The sequence below is a fragment of the Pantherophis guttatus genome, chromosome 1 (genome assembly GCF_059756535.1).
Source record: "Pantherophis guttatus breed Tessera chromosome 1, ASM5975653v1, whole genome shotgun sequence".
Lineage (NCBI taxonomy): Eukaryota > Metazoa > Chordata > Lepidosauria > Squamata > Colubridae > Pantherophis > Pantherophis guttatus.
In genome coordinates, this window is record NC_142063.1 from 197341498 (window position 1) to 197360540 (window position 19043).

General features: G+C 37.5%; 1 protein-coding gene across 7 annotated transcripts in view; it reads left to right on the top strand.

The window, feature by feature from the left end:
* Nucleotides 1–19043, top strand: part of TASP1 (taspase 1) — a 61673-nt gene that overhangs the window by 11779 nt on the left and 30851 nt on the right. For all 7 annotated transcript variants that reach the window (XM_087882291.1, XM_087882288.1, XM_087882289.1 and 4 more), the window contains 4 exons: nucleotides 5821–5941; nucleotides 8771–8855; nucleotides 10697–10776; nucleotides 17246–17352. In XM_087882291.1, coding sequence (XP_087738417.1) covers nucleotides 5821–5941; nucleotides 8771–8855; nucleotides 10697–10776; nucleotides 17246–17352 — 393 coding nt within the window. The remainder of the gene's footprint in view (nucleotides 1–5820; nucleotides 5942–8770; nucleotides 8856–10696; nucleotides 10777–17245; nucleotides 17353–19043) is intronic.

The window sequence follows — 19043 nt, forward strand, 5'->3', positions numbered from 1 at the left end:
AACTGCTTCAATCATTTGTTCCAATTAGAGAATTTCATTTCTCTAATTTGTCTAATCACATATTTCCAATTTAAATTGTCGAATGCTTTCTGCACATCCAGAAAAACAAGCGCAACTTACTTCTCTGGATGTGCCTCATAGTACTCTAATATGTTCACTACTGTTCTTGTATTATCCCTAATTTGTCTCAATGGGAGAAAACCATTTTGATCAGAGTGAATAATCTCATTTAATATCTTTTTCATCCTTCCTGCTATGATAGTCATGAAGATCTTGTAATCAGCGTCTAAGAATGAAATTGGCCTATAATTTTGAATTCGGTTTGCATCAGTACCTTCTTTCATGACCACTATTATATGCTTCTCTCCACGAAACAGGCATTTTGCCTCCATTCAAATTTATATTATATAGTTCTGAAAGTATTGGTTCTATTATTTCCCCCATGTTTTTATAAAATTCTGGCAAACCACTGGTCCTGGCGTCTTGCTATTTTTTTGTCTTTTGAATCACTTCTTTTTACTCAATCAATGTTATCTCCCCATTTAACATCATTCTCTTTTCCTCTCCTAGTATAGGCATACTTTTCTTTTTTAAATAGTCATTTTTTTCTATCTTAATTTCCTCTTGTTTGTATAAATTCTCAAAAATATTTTAATGCAATCCTTCTAATTTCCTCTTTGTTTTGTAAATTTCCTACCTCATCCTGCAATTGATGTATTATCCTATTTTCTCTTTCTTTTTTTAATTTGTACGCCAATCACCTCCCCAGTTTATTTGCATTTTCAAATTGATATTGTTTTGCATATTTAATATTTTTAGCGTATTCTACTTGTTCTATTGAATTTAATTTGTGTTTAACTGATATTAGTTCTTCTTTGGCTTGTATATTTCCTGGCCTTGCTTGAAGTTTTTTTTCTTGCTGCTCTAATTTTTTTAATAGTATGTCCTGTTGTTTCTGTTATTTTTATTCCTCTTTGACATATATGCTATTGTTATTCCCCTTGTATATGCTTTCATTGTATCCGATAGAGGTGTGTTGTTTTTTATTTACATCAAGGAATAGAGTCAATTCTTTTTTAATCTTCTGGTGATATTCATTCTCTTGTAGTATCTGCGGATTCAAAGTCCATCTTCTAATTTTCTTTTTTTGACCTCTCCATATTATTCTCAAGGGATTGTGATCTGCCCAAATATTCGGGAGAAGCTCTATATTTTCTAACTCTTTGCTTAGTTCTCTATTTGTCCATACCATATCTATTCTCGAGAAAGATTTATGTGGATTAGAATAAAAGGTAATTTTTATTCTGTGGGGTTTAATGTTCTCCATACATCAATCAAATTTAACTCATCAACCATATCAAAGAAGGTTTTCGGTAATACATTCCTTTTTTTTCCTCTTATCACTAATATAATATTTTTTTTTATATCTATTATTCCATTGTAATCACCCACTATACATATATTCTGTCTCAATAATCCTTTTGTGCATTTTCTTATAAAATTCCCTCTGCTTTTTATTAGGAGCGCATATCTTAACTAGTAACATTTTAATTTCCCCTATTGTTAATTCAAGCAATAATACCCTTCCCTTAGGATCCTCATAAATTACGCTGGCTTTTATTTCTTTTCTAATATATACCACAACCCCTCTTTTTTTCCCCTCTGCCAATGCTGCGAACAAATTCCCCAATTTGTTGTATTCCAAATATTTCTGGTCTTGCTTTTTAGTATGTACCACTTGGAGACATATAATATCTACATTCTGTTTCACTAATTTCGTGAGTATTTTTTTCCTTTTCACTTGATCATTCAATCCATTTACATTTATTGACAATAGTTGGGTTTCTTTCTCCCTTTTTCTAGTTATTTGCCGATCTCTAGTTTTTATTTGTTCTAGTATTTCTTTGTACTCTGGTCCTAGTGCTCCTTTCTTCATCTTGGTTCCCTTTTGTCACCTTGGTTCTTTCTTCCACTTTTTCACCCCTGGATTCTTGTGTCTGTTCTTCTAAATTAGGTATCTCCAATTTCTGTCTACTACTTGAATCTTCCTCCATCCCCATCAGTTGATTGTATAGTTCTTGGGCTTTATCTAGATCGTCCACTTAAATTCTCTTGCCCTGCCAAGTTATCGACATTCCCTCTGGGGTGATCCACCGAAATAATATTTTCTTTCTATTCAATAGGGATGCTAGAAACCTGTAATCCTTCCTTTATTCCTGAATTCATCTGGGGACCTGCTTCAGCATTATAATCTCTTTTTCATGGTATATCATCGGTTCATCTCTTGTAATTCTATAAATAATATCTCGGACCTTCTTATGCGCAAACCTGATGTGTACTTCTCTAGGCAGATGGTGGCACTTTGCATAGTTGGTTTGGACTCTGTACACTTGGTCCAACTCATTTATAATCTCTCTTTTGTCTCTCTGAAGTGCTTCTGCAATCAATCCCACCATTACCTCTCCTAGATCATCATCTTTCGTTTCCACAACATTTTGGAACCTCAGATAAAAGGAGGCTTGATCCATTTCCAGGTGTATCAATGAATTTTCCAGGTCTTTGTTTACCGCCATCATTTTTTGATCTATTTGTTCTAACTTTTTTTCAGTTTGTTCAGTTTTCATTTCCATCGACTTGATTTTTTGTTCATTCCTTTGTATCGTCTCTTAAATTGAGCCCACTTTATTGTCCAAGTTTTGTATGTCAGTTTTCAGCTCTCCATGGTTTTTGGTCATCATCTCCTGGAGTTTAACCATAGTTTCCTGTATCATTACAAGGGTAGACTGCATCGATTGGGGGGTCAAACTGGAGCTTGATTTTTCCGTGGGCAGTATCCCTTCTATTGTTCTCTAGGTTGATGGAGCGGCCACCACCATTGGATTAGATGCTGCCTTTTTCCCTTCTCTCAGTGTTGTGGTAGTAATAGTTGTCATTTCTTTTAAGATTTTACTTTGTTCTCCCAATATTTTATAAATCTTTTCCCAAATTACCATCCACTACTTTTATCACTACTAATAATTTCCTTTTATCCTTCAGGATTGATATTTTAATGTATATATTTCTTTCTTTTATCTAAATTTAGTTAAACCACCTATATGATACTTATAATTTTCCAATATCTATCTTCTTTCTCTATCGATATTATAGTACTTTCTTCTTTCATGTTTTGTTCAGTTTAAACTCTAGTTTCTATTCCTATTATCGTTAATTACTTATCCAAAAATTTATGGCTATAGCTCGATATAAAAACATACAATACAATATAATATAGCTAGAAATCACTCAGTATAATTCCTCTATGTTCAACCAATTGAATTGATTTAGTTAATTAAACTAAGTTAAACTAGGTTAGCTATAGTCAATATCCATTTCCAATAAATATTAGTTATAAATAGATTTGTATTAAATATAATACCTTCAATACAATCTAACTGCCTTAAGTTACTAAGTTACTATTAATATCAATCTATATGTTTGTAGGTACTCTCTTACTGCAAGAGCAATATCATGAAAAGGCAATTCAAAAGATCCTATTACCAAAATATTAATCACAGTCTGTAATATGGAAATCTGTTTGACAGTCTGCAGAGGACGAACCTTGTATTTTAACTATTCAAGTCTTCCGGATTTTCCAATAATCTTAATGTTCACTTCTTCGTTTCGACTCTATCTCTGTCGGCTTTTCTGCTTAAATGTTCAGTATTATGTCCGGATCTCTTAGTCACTACAGTTCCTCTCTCTTCTCCTCTCATTTTATCGTTAAGTATCACTGTTCTCCTCCACCAGACACCGATCTCCCCAGTTGATTCGTTCGCACCTCTGTCAGATCCCCCGCTTCACTTCAGACTCTCTCCTTGCCTCTCGTATTCTCCCTGGTTGCCCATTTGCCTTTTATCTCGGATCGTCTTTTGCTAACCTCCAATTTTCTTATTAGTTGTCAAAATGTGTATTCCACTTTCTCCTTCTCTCTCCTTTTTTTCCTCCATTGTCTAGCACTCTCCCACTCACTTTCTCACTTTCGCATTTAGTCTTTTTCCAATCTCTCTCTCTTTTTTTAGTTCCTCCTTCTCGGCACTTATTTTAATAAGTCATGATTTCATCCCTTTAAGTCATCGCTAGTTTTCTGCCAGAGCTTCCTTCTGCTTTGCCAAATAACTTAAGATTACTCACTTTGACAATTCCAATCTCTGCCCATATGGGAGTTCCTCATAAGAAAAAGTGGGCACAGTCTGTAAATAATATTTTCTTCCAATTCTTTTGTGAGCTGTCACGGCCTCGGATCCGCCATGTCAGAAAGAGATGACAGGACACATTCGCGCCGGGTTAAAGAGGGTTTCCCTCAGTCCAGCGGGCAGTTGCATACCGCCTCGCTGACCACTGGGCTTCCCCTCTGCTTCTCATGGCTCTCCAAGTTCAACACGCCTTCGAAGGGTCCCTATGCATGAAAAAGTCAGAGTCAAAGGATGGAGCTCATCCTTTTCCCTCTGCACCGCCCCGACAGCACCACCGGAAGTCCTGCATGCACTTCTTATGAATCAAGGAGGAAGAATATTTTCTTCTAGCAGCAGCTGCTCATATCTCATGGGTTGTCCCTCTGAAGAGTTGCAGACCACGAGGGAAAAAGCAATTTCAGATGTATCTGCATTTGTGAAACCCAGTGTGCTTTACAAAACACCATTTTCTTCCTCCTGGATTTGGCATATTATAGAATTAACATCCTTGATACTGTCATTGGAGGTGGAAGAATAAATTGAAGCCCCCTGACATGTAAATGGAGCAGCATATAAAGCAATGAAGATTCTAACCAATATTTGCATCTTCAACCAAAAATAATACATTTCTTTTGCACAATGCTCTCATCTCCAATTTACATTGGAGTCTAAATTTTGAGAGATTTTCATACAATGTGTAGTATCAGACATTCATTTCGTATGTCGTATCCGTATACTTCAGCAAATTTATGCACATAAATTATTTTATGTGCATATCTGAAAATTGTTTTCATTCCCATATAGGGTAGATCCAAAGGGGATTGCTTGAATAATTTTGTTTTCTCCTGATTCTAAAGAAATTGTGGTTAGATTTCATTTAGCAAAAGCCATTTTTTATTTTGAAACTTCAATAAGCAGTAGAGTTTCTTTTGTTTCTCTTCACAGGTACTTTCTGTGTATTGTGGATGTGTATCTCCTTTAGGAAGGAGAAAAATGAAGCCCCTGATGAATGATGTGTGTGCTTGTGTGCGTACAGATCTTGGAACTAATTTCTATGTATCCAGTACTTATATACAATTTTTGACTATAGCCACATGGTTCAGTTCATAAAGTAAAAGATTGGATTTTTCATACCTCCTTAACCATCCTTGTTCCTCCTCTTGCTTTTGTGAAGTTGTTTGGCAGTTACTGTTGCCATCTGGCAGGCTCTTCACTTGGTATCCTCTCCCTTAACTGCATGTGTGACAACAATATGGATCTCACTATCTATATTGCGTAGATGAAAATGGAATGGTAAAAATGGGTTTTTAAAGAAAACCCAGAGCATGTATTTGTAATATCTGTATCTCAGATGAGTAAATGTGTATCAATTCAAAACATCCTCTCCCTTTCCCTCTTTACAGTTTTGCTTTCACTTGCACTCTGTTTTTCTCTTTTCTGTTTTTTCCTTCTCCTGTCCTCTTCTGTTTCCTGTAGGGAATCCTGAATTAAAATTAGTGGGCTGAAAATTGGCAACACATTGGCTCAATAACAATAATTTGACCCAGGTTGTTTGTTTGTGATAGCATAGATGTTTGTTTATATGTTTTTTCTTTAAATTTCTTTATAGGATTCACCCTTTACAAATGCAGGAATGGGATCTAATCTAAACCTCTTAGGTGAAATTGAATGTGATGCCAGTATTATGGATGGAAAATCACTAAATTTTGGAGCAGTGGGAGCTCTCAGTGGTATGTAGAATAGGCTCTCAAAGGTGTAACATTGATATCAGAATGATATTTGACTATATATTTAGTCATGTCACAACCAATCTCACGTTGAGGCCAAGATAAGTAAGTTGATAAAGGATAGAAATATGAGCCAAGTCACATACTAGTGATTATTACTGTTATTGCCAGCTGTTGCTTAATTTTGAATTTTTTGTGCACTGCCTAGAATCACAATGTTCATGTTCCTTGGCCATTTTTAAAAAACAAACACATTTGAAATGTTCTTGGCATTAATGAATGGTACTTGAAATTTCCTGAAGTAGGTATGCTATTATGATAGAGACAAGCAGAAAAATATAGTAGTCTGAATCTAGAACATGGAAGAAATATTAAATCAGTGGAAAGTTTCCAATTGAAATAAGTGTGGCTTTAGATAATCAGGATGGCAATTGGTTTTTCTTTGTTTTGGCTGAATACACCTGAATACTAATACTGTAAAGGATTATATTGCACTTATTTTTGTATATCTTTGAAAATGAATACAGCAAAAGTAGATAGAATTCTTGAATATGTATCACTTTAATAGTGTATATCAGGGGTGAAATGCTCCCGGTTCGGACCGGACCGGCCGATCCGGTAGAGATGATGGCCGGTGGTTCGGAGAACCGGTAGCGATGGCGGCATGAGGCTCCGCCCACCCGCCCAGTCGTTGTTACTTCCTGCTTTTACTTCCAGAGAACTGATAGTAAAAAAATGCTTAAAAAGTTAAAAAAAAGAGTTCCGACGATCAACTGAGCAATGCCCCATCGTCGGAACTTTTTTTTTTTTTTCCCACTTTTTAAGCATTTTTTTCTACCGGTTCCAGACAAACAAAGCGCTTGGCTGCTCTCCCTTTTCACTCACCCCGAGCTTCCTGCTGTGGATTTTCATGCCTTGCTTCACATGACCGGGATTGTCGCCTTCGTCTTCTTCCTCCTCCTCCTCCTCTCCAAGTGGAAAAATGCCAGGAGCAAGTGCAAAAAGAAGTGCTTGCTTGCCCCTGACGTTTTTCCATTTGTAAGGAAGCTTTCGTACCTGTGAAGGCAAGTCTGGCTTCCTGTGCTGCTCGCTAAAAACCTCACCACTACTGCTGTGCACACAGCTTGTGTGTGTGTGTGTGTGTGTGTCTTTTTGCTCCTGGTCTTCTGAAGTAGCCTGTGCCTGCTGTCCCATCCCCGGCCAGCTGAACCAGAGTTGGAGAATTCACCCCTTCAATCCACCCCTGCCTTCATTCCTCTTTTCTTTGGAGGCCAACCTGAAGGAGCCCCAAGTCATTCAAAGATCTTTTAAAGCCTGTGTGTGTATGTGCTGCACTGAATGTCGGTGCAGAGGCAGAGAGGGGGAGGGAAATGACTCCTCCAATCCACCCCCGACTTCATTCAAAGGTCTTTTAAAGCCTCTGTGTGTGTGTGTGTGTGTGTCTTTGCTCCTGGTCCTTCGCAGCAGCCCATGCCCGACATACACACACACACACACACACACACACGCCGCGCGCACAGCTGTACTGGTGAGATTTTTAGCACAGGAAGCCAGACTTGCCTTCACAGGTACGAAAGCTTCCTTACAAATGGAAAAAGTCCAGGAGCAAGCAAGCGCTTCTTTTTGCACTTGCTCCTGGCATTTTTCCACTTGGAGAGGAGGAGGGAAGAAGAAGTCGAGGGTGACAATCCCGGGAACGTGAAGCAAGGCATGAAAATCCGCAACAGGAAGCTCAGGATGAGTGAAAAGGGGGAGCAGCTGAGCACACACCCCCCGGTCATCTCCCAGACTGGGTGGCCGAAGTAGAAAGGCTTGCAATCTTTGGGGCTAGGAGGCGTTGGATCTGGCTTGGCGAGGGGGGCCAGGCTGTCAAGTGCTGATCATCGGAAACTTTTTTTTTACTTTTTAAAACATTTTTTACTAGTTAAAAATGCTTTAAAAAGTAAAAAGTAAAAAAAAAAAGGCCACGCCCACCTAGTCACATGACCATCACCAAGCCACGCCCGCCAAGCCACGCCCATAGAACCGGTGGCAAAAAAAATTAGATTTCACCACTGATATATATACCGTATTTTTCGGCGTATAAGACGCACCGGAGTATAAGACGCAGCTTAGTTTTTGGGGAGGAAAATAGGGGGGGAAAATCTGCCTATCAGGTATTCACCTGGCTAGCGTCCTTAGTCTGGTCAGCTTCAGCACATTAGTTTGCTGGTTTTTATCCCTGCTTGGGGATAAAAAACAGTTTCTAAAGCACTGCTAGTAAAGCTTCACAGCTGAGAGTCGGAGGGAGCAGGCAAAGCACAGAGATTGCTTCACTTGCTAGCACCTTGTTAGGACTGAAAAAAAGCTTCGAAAAAGCTACATTTGGAGTATAAGACGCACCCAAATTTTCAGCCTCTTTTAGGAGGGAAAAAAGTGTGTCTTATACTCCGAAAAATACAGTATGTAAAACATTCTCTTATAATGTAAGTTAACATGGGAAACATTCTAAATTGCAATATTTATTTGGAGAAAATGATATTTGTTCATATGTTTATGATTGTGTGTTCAGTTTGTTTTACAAAAGAAAAAACTATGTTCTGATCTTTAGTATTGACAAATGAACTCATCCTTTGTTTTTGTTGAGAAAAGTGTATGGGTGATATGATTTGGATCATCATTTAAACATAGGATTCACTCAATAAACTCATCAATTTTTTTCTTATTAGTTAGTATCGGTTTCTTTCAAACATTAAAATCTGAAAAAAAAGTAATTAAGGAATATGTTTAATGTATTGCAAATTTGTCTGTAACGCAATGTTGCAATTGTCTTAGATAAACTCTGTTTTTCAGGAATCAAAAATCCTGTCTCCGTGGCAAATAAATTATTATGTGAAGGGCAGAAGGGAAAACTATCTGCTGGCAGAATTCCGCCTTGGTAATTACTTTATTCTGCTTTTTCTTGTTGTTACTGTTTCTTCCTCCTCCTTCATTGTAATGCAATTTTTGAAAGTTATTCTTATTGACAGAAGCTTGTTGTTTTAAAAAAAAAAATAGCAATAACATGCTATTTAGATGAGGGCTGGATTAGTTTATTGGTCTTGGAACATCTTATGTTTTCACTATGGCTGTAAATAGAATTGAGAATTAAGGATAATATTTCTACTTATAATTTCTTTCATTGTGGTTGTTTATATATATATATTTACACAATTGCAAAGCTTCTATTCTGATGTTTAAGCTTTGAGTCCAGTAAATGTCAAAACTAAATATTGATTTGAAAACATAGATTTCTTCATCTACTCTCGCTTCCAGATTTATAAAATTTAACATATGCTTCCATTTAAGGGTATAGACAAAATGGAAAATATATTTCATTTTGAATGCAGAACAAAATAGCCTTGCTAAACATTTCATCAGAACATTCTCTATTGGCTGTGTTTTGACACACTAATGAAAAGGTTCAAGTATTCCAACAGAACCAAATTTGAACATCACCCTATATTCACATCAAAAATAATGGGTACCAGAACAAACTTATACCTTTCACACTGTAGGGCTCAAAACCAAGTAGATGACAGATACCCAAACTTGATCAAAGTAACTTATTTAAATTGAGATTGGGAGGAATAAACATTAGCAATTCCTTTCAGGAAACAAAAATATCAATCCATACCCCAGAATCTTTTCAGAACTTGTGGTGTTTAATCAACATTTTAACAAGGTGACATAGCTACAATTTCACCCATTTTCTGTTTAGGTAACACATTTTGATTTGGAAATCAACACAGCTATCCGGGCAGACAGAAATTGTATTTTCTGTATTCCTTCCTGTAACATTTTTAAAAATACTCAATTCATTGGTCATTTTCTCTGTAACTTTAATTTTCTCTGTAAAGTCAGCATAGACTCCTTTACAAGCAACAAATTTGGCAGATTTAAATATTTTAAATTAGCATATTTTACCTTGGAACAAAACTCTTGGAATGCATATGTTGTTTTGAGCTTGGAACACTCAAAGAGGCTCTTTGAATGTTCCAAGTTCAAAGCAAAACACATGTTTCAAGAATTGGCTGGTTTGAGATTGAAGTCATGATAATTTTTATTCTGGAAATAATATTTTTAAACTGATTTACTTTTCATAAACAATTCAACATAAACTACAACTATGACTATTTTCTAGAGAGGTATTCTAAGTATGAGGATTTTTTTTTCTGAATATCCAATTCTAATGAGACTGCATTACAGAAAATCTTTTTAAAAATGGCTGCTATTTTACTATAGCATGTGAAAAACCTGAAATCCATCTGCTTTGTCAGTGCCTTGAAATTTCTTGGTAGTCCTACGGAATCGCTGTAAGCATTGAGTTCCTAGTTTTTCTGGGAACTTCAGTATAGATCTTATTTAAAGGTTTTTGGAAAGCCAAGAAGCCAAGGCATATGAAAGCTGCTCCTTTCAACACCAATACAATTTAATTTGCATCTCAATTAAGTATTTTGGACCTGTAGTATTTCTTCACAGATTCAAAAATGTGGCCTAGATTGTGGAATTATTAAGAAGAGTAGATGCCAGTGATAATCAGATTACTTCTGAAACAATCCTGTTTAGGATGAGGTGCATCATTTAACACTGTAAAGAATATCGTGTTTTCTGTCATTTCCTGCTTTGATTTAATTAGAACAATTCTACTAAATATTTTGCCATTATAGTGAAAGTTATGAAAATATTTCCTGTCAGTGTCTTCTCCTAGCCACTTGTTTGTTCTCTCCTATTTTGTAGTTTCTTAGTTGCTGAGGGAGCCTTCAGATGGGCAGTGGATCATGGGATATCAGCCTGTCCTCCAGGTGTCATGGCAACAAGTGAGTATCTTTTTATTAGAAATTAGCTGTACGCGGCCACATGTTGCTGTGGGCCAGTCTAGTGCTTCCGCTGAGCTAAAAGAGTGAGGCTGAAGTTCCAAACTCTCCATGAACATTTGGTGGGCGTGGCCAACTCGACGTCACTCACTTTCATCAGTCACATGACAGCCCCCGAGCCATGCCTAGCCAGCTGGTGATTAGGGCAGAGAACCGGTTGCTAAAAAACAATGGGAACCACAAAATCCTCCCTCTCTGTCTCCCCCTCTCTCTTTGTATCTCTCTCTCTCTCTCTCTCCCCCGTCTGTATCTCTCTATGTGTCTCTCTCTCCCCCGTCTGTATCTCTCTATGTGTCTCTCTCTCCCCCTCTCTCTGTATCTCTCTATGTCTCTCTCTCTCTCCCCCTCTGTATCTCTCTGTCTCTCTCTCTCCCCCTCTCTCTGTATCTCTGTGTCTCTCTCTCTCCCTCCATCTCTCTCTCTATCTCTGTATGTGTCTCTCTCTCCCCCCCCATCTCTCTGTATTTCTCTATGTCTCTCTCTCCCTCTCTCTCTGTTTGTCTCTGGCCCTTCTGCATCCCCCGCCATCACCCTTACCTTTTCAGGCCAGGCCTTCGCAGCTTTCTGCACCACAGCAGAAACTCGGGGGGGCCCTCCGTCCTCCCTACACAGATGTTCTCTGGGGGCTCAATGAGGAGATGCATAGCAGGGAAGGGAGGGAGGGAGGGGATGCAGCGGGGGTTTGAGGCTGGTTTGGGGCTTCCCGCCCGAAGGAAGAAAACGGCAAAGCCAGGAGCCATGCACACCCCACTGGACCCCTGCTGCGCAGTTCTCCTCCCCCGCCTGCCAAGGGCAGGGGAATGATTAAATCCCCCGCTCTTCCAGGTGAAACGAAGGAGGGCCGGCCATCCTCCCTCTTGGCCATTTCCACCCCTCGAAGCCACCCCAGAGCCCCTTTTCTGCCAGAGGCCGAAATTTTCATGTAGGCTCCGTGAACTGCCAGAGCACCCACCTGGGAATCAAAGGCGGCGCTGGTCAAAGGCGACCCCGAGGCTCCAGTTGCCTCCATCTCCCGCTCACCGACAGGATTTGCATAGCGCTGGTTAGCGGCTGGTCTTTCTGACCTCGGGGCCTGTGGTAGCGCTGGGCCAGGCATGATTCGGGCCAGACGAGGGACGGAGGGTTCCTGCTCGGAGGACCCAGGCAGCCTTGTTGCCAGGTGTTCTTTGGAGGGAGCCCCGAGAGCAGCTGGTGAGGGGGATGGGCAGCAACGGTGGGCGACGCTAGTTTGCGGGGGGGAGGGGGAGGTCAGAGCCAGGGTCGGGCGGGCCCCGCCCAGCCCTAGAAGCGCCAGCTGCGAGGGCTTCCCGGCGGGGAGCCGGCTGCCTACCTGCCGAGCCTGGTGGCAGGATATGGCCCTCGGGCGTCTCTGCCTTCCAAATGCGCAATTTCTTGGAAGCAATGTGGAGAGTCTAAATATAAGGAGCAGAAATCTGTTGAGCGTAATCAGGGCTGGGAGGCTGCCATGTTGATTTTACGTCCAGCAGATGACGCTGTTTTTCAATGTTTTTCAATGTTTGTCAATATCTTTCAATGTTTTCCAATGTTTTTCATGTTTTTACCTGTCACAGGTGTGACATGTATATAATATAGGTATATATAAACACGCCTGTAGTCGAATGCAACATTGTGTCAAAATTTGAAAGCAATCGGTGAAGAACTTTCGGAGATGTGCGGTTATGTACAAACGGACATTTACATTTTTATTTATATAGATTACTATTGAAAGTGTTCAAGGGACACTCGGAAACCAGTGAAATGGATTTCTTTAGGTACTATTCATACCAATGGACATAGTCACATCAGCCTTTTTATAGGGAAATTCACCATAACTATTATTTCAAAGCCATTATAGTGATATTCATAAGGAAGTTTTTGAATATTAAAATTCAAGCTGCTGGTTGCTACCTATAAAGGCCTACATGACATAGAACCTGATTACTTGATGGACTGCTTGTCTGTCATAGTATCTACCTATAGTATGGCCAATTTGATCTGGCAGAGTTGATTTGTGCTCCAGGTTCCTTCAATTAAACAATGCCATCTTTCTGGACTCTGGAAGCCACTTTTGTAGTAGCACCTGTCTTCTGGAGAGAAGTTCCTCTGAGATCAAAAAAGCCCCATAGAACTGGTAATTTGAAGAGTCCTGAAGTTCTGGCTTTTCACACTGGCCTTTGATGAGTGTGAGCAAAACCCATTTGGATTTGTTATCTCACCATGTTTGAACTTTTTTGTTGTTTTTAATGTTTCTAATGATGGTTAACTGCCCAGAGTCTTTGAGAGTTGGGCGGCATATACATTTAATGAATAATTAATTATTACAATTATCACTGGTGACGTTTGAGCAGAAGTGGTGATTTATTCAGCTTGAAGTTAAATTATGGATAATATAGAGCATACTTTTCAATTACCATCAAGAGAGTGTTTGAAGATCACAGGCTTGCAAGACTAGAAAGGAAAAAAACGTAAGCTTTACAGTTGTATGTTATAGATCTTTAAAACACCGCAAGTATGAAGATTAAATATCTTGTCTTCATTTAGAGCCCTTTGGGATGAGACAAGTTACAACTACTGCAAAATAAATATTTTGTTTGATATTATTGAAAGTGTCATTGCTATTTATGTTTGGGAAATTTTAACTTTCAACAACAACAATAATAATAATGATTTATTTGTATATAATTTGTATAATTTATTTAAACCATATATAGAACTATTTTTAAGTTGATATAGAATATATTTCTAATTTATGACTGCATCTTTTCTGAGTATTTAAAAATCTTTTCATTGTAGAATGTCCCATCTCAAAAGTATTTAACTATACCCACAGCATTCAGCATAAATGGATATCATATTAGCTGTTAATTTTCTCTAATAACTTTATTTATAACTTTATTTTATTATGTTTGGTCTTTTCACTTTATCTCCTTACATCATGGTAATTGTATAAGAGAAGAGAAAAATAAGGTCTTGTTTTAGTGTTTCTTGCATTAGATTGTATCTTCCCTGATTTTCCACTTTAAATTGAATGTGATATTACTCGAACAGTTAATCAAGAATCATGGTGTTTGCTGCATCAAAACAGTTTTGAGATTGGAATCTTGTCATTTTGGAACAAACCTACTGAAATGTTAGCAAACAAGAGAGTACCATTATATTACCTTAAAATATTTAAATTTCTCATTGGTACAGAGGCATTATGAGTTTATAGTTGCAATAAAAATATTTTTTACTGCATTAATTGTAAAGTAATTGTCATATATAATGTTTTCTATGTAGTTCTATTTTCCCCATTTCCTTTTGAAAGAGAATGTCATATTTTTTCATCTTCAGAGCCTTTTCAGCATACACCAAAAATGACTGCCAGGGGGTGCTCTATGATTGATCGGAATTGAACTGCTTTACTGAGGATTAGATATATGCCCCCTTTTTTGTGGTTATCCTTAATTTTCTAAGATACTTTAAATAGTTATATTGCACAACTCTAGAAGTATAATTGCTTTAATGCTGTTAATAATATAGGCAGGGTGATCGTTCATGATTTCTAACGTTAAATTTATAATTGAATTTCTTCTGTTAGATTTCAGTATACTGCGGATAAAATGAATCTGAATTGCATTTCTTAACATTTATTCAGTTGAGTGCATTGAAGGTAGAGGAACACAGAAAAATATATATTGTTTCAAGTAGAATTTTGGAAAATATCCCTGTAAGAAAGATCAAGTATATAGAAGAAATAGCAGTTGCAGGCTGCATTGGCAGAGCTTTTAAATTCAATCTGGGACAAAATTAGAGGCCATTGTCTTCCTTTAAACCACAGGTGTCAAACTCGCGGCATCATGTTGCTGTCACATGATGTATCATGACGTTTTCCCCCTTCACGAAGCTGGGGTGGGCATGGCCTGCGCATGACGCATCCAACCCATGGGCTGCTAGCTTGACACTCCTGCTTTAAGCCAAAATAGGAAAGTGCTGAATTCTATTCCTCTCAAAGCTTGTGCCAACCTTTCATTTTTTCCCCCTCTCCATATAGACTCTGATGATCTGTATAGGAGAGCTAACATTGATGATATGGTTCACCTCACCTTTTTCCTACAATCTATTAAAGTCTGCCTCGCAGCTGGGTGGGTAAACAATGAGAAATCCCAATATAGTGGCATCTAGAAAAATAGAAATGGCACCCTAGCAGATAACCAATTTTCCATTGAGTAGAGTGCAGAGAAGATGACACCTCCTCTTCAAATGATTTAAGCTCTGTGTATTTGGCATATGAGGCTGGGAGCAGTATCACAAGACAGCCACCTTGGTAGGAATGCAACAAAAGCAACTGAAACAAGATGGAAGTCTGTTCAGAGAATTTCTTGATCTATTTCCTGAGGCAAAGTACTTATTTACACTACTCCTCAACCTAAAATATGTTCCAACTAGGTATAACAAGCTCCATGACAAGGACAGAGACATAAGATTCAACGCTGCAATTGGCCCTGATGTCAAATCTGTATATGTACCTAGGCAATACTCTTACAGGACCACTTAGTAACTCTGCTGAGAACATCAAGAGCTTATTCCCTTTCTCATCAATTACTGATATAAGCACTAGCATTTGCTACCATGTTTCCCCCAAAATAAGACCCTGTCTTATAATTTTTTGAACCCCAAAATAAGCCCTTGGCCTTATTTTCGAGGTGCATTATTTTGGGGTGCGTGGAGCAAGATGGGGCTCTTCTTGCCAACTTACCTGATTTCTAGCTCTTTCTCCCTAACCCTAACCAGAGGAAATGGCGAGGACCGGCTATGCATGTGTTTAAATATTTTCAGTGAGGGCTTATTTTAGCGCTTGCTGTCAAAAGCCCAATTGGGCTTATTATCCGGGGAGGTCTTATTTTCAGGGAAACAGGGTAGCAATGCACCTCTTCCTTTATATGGCACAGATAGTGTGCAAAAGGATAGATTAATATGAATTGGCACCAGAAATTGCAGCATTCAAAAATTAAAAGAAAATGTATCATCTAAGGACATACTCCAGCTGATGTTAATTGGGCTTGAGGATCTTGGAAAAACATTGCAGCATGATTCTGTTGAATTAATCAAGACATAAAGTTCCATATTCTGTAGTGAAATAGTAGGCTTTTATCTCAGTACAAAGATTTTGTGTGATTGTGTTTATTTTTCACCAAAAGGCAGTTTTCCAAATTGTTTTATTCATTATAGAATAAAATGTTTGACTTGTTTATATCTATAAAGCAGTCAGTGAATACCTGAGTTTAAACAGCAAGTCTCTTATCCAGAGAATCATTCTTTGAAGATGGAATGACATCACTTTACTCATGGGGGAAGGGAATGCCCTTAAAGTCATTTAAGTTTCATGGTTTATAGATATTACAGATTGATGACTATTACTGAAAGTTGCATAAAACTGCAGTGCAGTTTGATTGCTTGGGAAAATAGGCAACTTTATAGGGAGCAGCTATTCAAGTAAATTAAAAACCTTAAGTTTGTCCCAATTCAAGGAAATTGCATTTTAAGGATTTTATTAACACCACGAGATGCTGACTCAAAAAGACTAAACAGGGTTGTTTACCTAGATATTTGTGAGAAAAAACTGGAAGTGTTGAGAGAAGAGAGCAAAACACACTTATTCAATAATAAAGATTTAGGAAAGTCTCCACTGATCTCAAGGCAGCACCTGATGATGCATGATGATAAATGCTAAGAACCTGGCAAAGAGGGATCTCTTCAGTGTCTAAGTAGTAGATGCTTATGGTTCCTAGCTGAATTTCTTTGTCTTTTGATAAGAGAGAAATACTTGAGAAAAGATAAACAGTTGCAATGGCATGTACACATGATAATTTTAGTCTGGGAAGGGTTTCTCTAAAGAGGGCAAGGTAACAATTCAGATCCTTAAAAGTTGGCAGGCAATCTTGTGTCTAGTGGAAGTAACAATTTCTTAACGGCCCTATTAAAATTGCAACACTCAGATAAATGTCCATAATTAGAGCTGAAAGGGTTATTAGAGATTGCCTTTGAGAGCATCCATTTACCATTTCAATGTATGAAGGCTGGAGAAGAAGAATTCAGAGTCTTACTAACCAGTTCATTTCATTGAGATTGTGGTTATTATCTGCTCAATTAACTTTTATTTTCTTGAGTGTATCAACTACGGCACTGTTCATGTCCTAATTTTGTGAAATTACATATATCAGGATCACATGTCTTCCTCCTTTTTTCTGATTGTCTGAAGGCGATGTCTCTTGGTTAAAATTGTATAAGATTGTATTGCTAGTTAAGGAATATTTAGATCAATAGACGGATGCGGGATATACGCTTGAGTTTGTTGGATAAAAGACAGAAGAATTTATTAAAGTTAATAGCTTTAGTTCTTCAGAAATGTAAACTATTAAATGTTTTACAGGACTTAGCTTAGCGGCTTTTAAAAGGAACAAGAGGAAACTAGAGCTGGCTGAAAAAGTAGAAACAAATCTTTTTCAGCTGAAGAAAAGACGACAAACAAGTGAAAAGGTCAGTATCTGTGGAGAAAGATGTTAGTCATTCTTAATACTTTAGCAAAGTTCAAACTTTAACAGCTCAATAAACTGAAAACAATGTTGTAATGTGTATATGTGTGTACTTACGTATGTGGCTTTTTCATGTCTTCTGATTAATGTTTCTTTGTAGTGTTTATTTGAGGAACAATCAGTCAGATTGTATTTATGTAAAGTCCTTGCATACCTGGACACAGGTCTAGACACTGTAATATGTGGAATAAACTTCCTTATATTCTTATACTTGTGTCAGTATGTTCCCTGTTTACAACTGGTAAAATACAGATAACAATACATTGGTTTCCAAAATATTTCCTACGTTAGATACCTAATTTGGGATTACACTGAACTTTAGTTATGCTTGTAACATATTAACCAAAATAGGTCAGTACTGACCAGTACTCTTTTTACTCAGTAGGAAACATCATGAAATCTATTGTCTAGTCCACGGTCACTAAATCCTGAAGTCCAACGCTGCCCAACAGATACCAGCTGTGAAAGTCTTTATCAGTATTTAAATTTAACTATATTTTCTCTTGTCAACCCTTTGCACTCTGCATAATACTATTAATCTTGAAAGTGAGCATTGTGATATGTGTGTGTGTGCGCACACGCCTATATTTGACTAAGAGATAGAGAAGTGAAAAAACCCGAAGAAAATATAATATGCCAGGTTTAAAAAATTGTGTATGTGATTAGATCCATTAAAACACATGCATTTTAATCATAACTGATTTAAAAGCCATTGTTGTGATTAATTTTATGTATCATTGATTTACTGAGCTGCCATTACACACACATTTGAATCCAAGCCACTATTTTATCTGAGAGCAAATCTACCGCACCATTATAGCTTGATGATATATTTTACTATTTTCACTTTTTCAGAATGTGCATGACAAATGCAAAATGAAAAGATAAATATCTGTTGAGACATTTTCTCCAGTTTAAGATTTTGATGAAAATTTCTCAGTTTAAAGCATATTCTGTGGATCGGGAAAGGGCTGAAACCTTAAATATCAGGTAGGTAAACATGTCTGGGCATTTAATTAGCATTGACTGATCAGAATAGTCCTCTAGTCAAAAGGCAGGTTGACATTTGTTTACTAAGATTAATTTCAGCAGCCTGGTTTTCTTGTTGCTGAACATAGCTTTGGAATATATATATATATTGAACGTATTTTGCCAGAAAGAATTAAAGATGTGTGGAGAACATCTGCAAAACACATTGCTTTGTTATCTCCTTTTGTGGGGAAGTTGATTCAGAGAAAAAGTACATATTATTCAGGTATTTATTTTGGTTTTTTTTAAAAAAAATCTTAAAGAAAACAAAGATCCTTAAAAGTATTGCAGGAAGGCTGATAATGGTATCATTTCATATTATAAAGGGCAAGTCAATGCTTCCAATATGCCAGAACATGAATTTATCAACCTGTTATTTGAGATTTCAAGTATCTTGTTATGACATTGAATGGGAGAATGCCACCTTCGCAACTGAATTGAGAAATGCTATAAAATTTGAGTTCTACGTAGGGCTGCAATATCAATATACTTGACATGTCTTAAGATTCTGGTCTGGTACGTTATACCAAGAGTTTGAAATTCAAATGAATCTGAGGACCATATTGCATAAAATGAGCTAATTAGTGGGCAGTATTTGAACATATG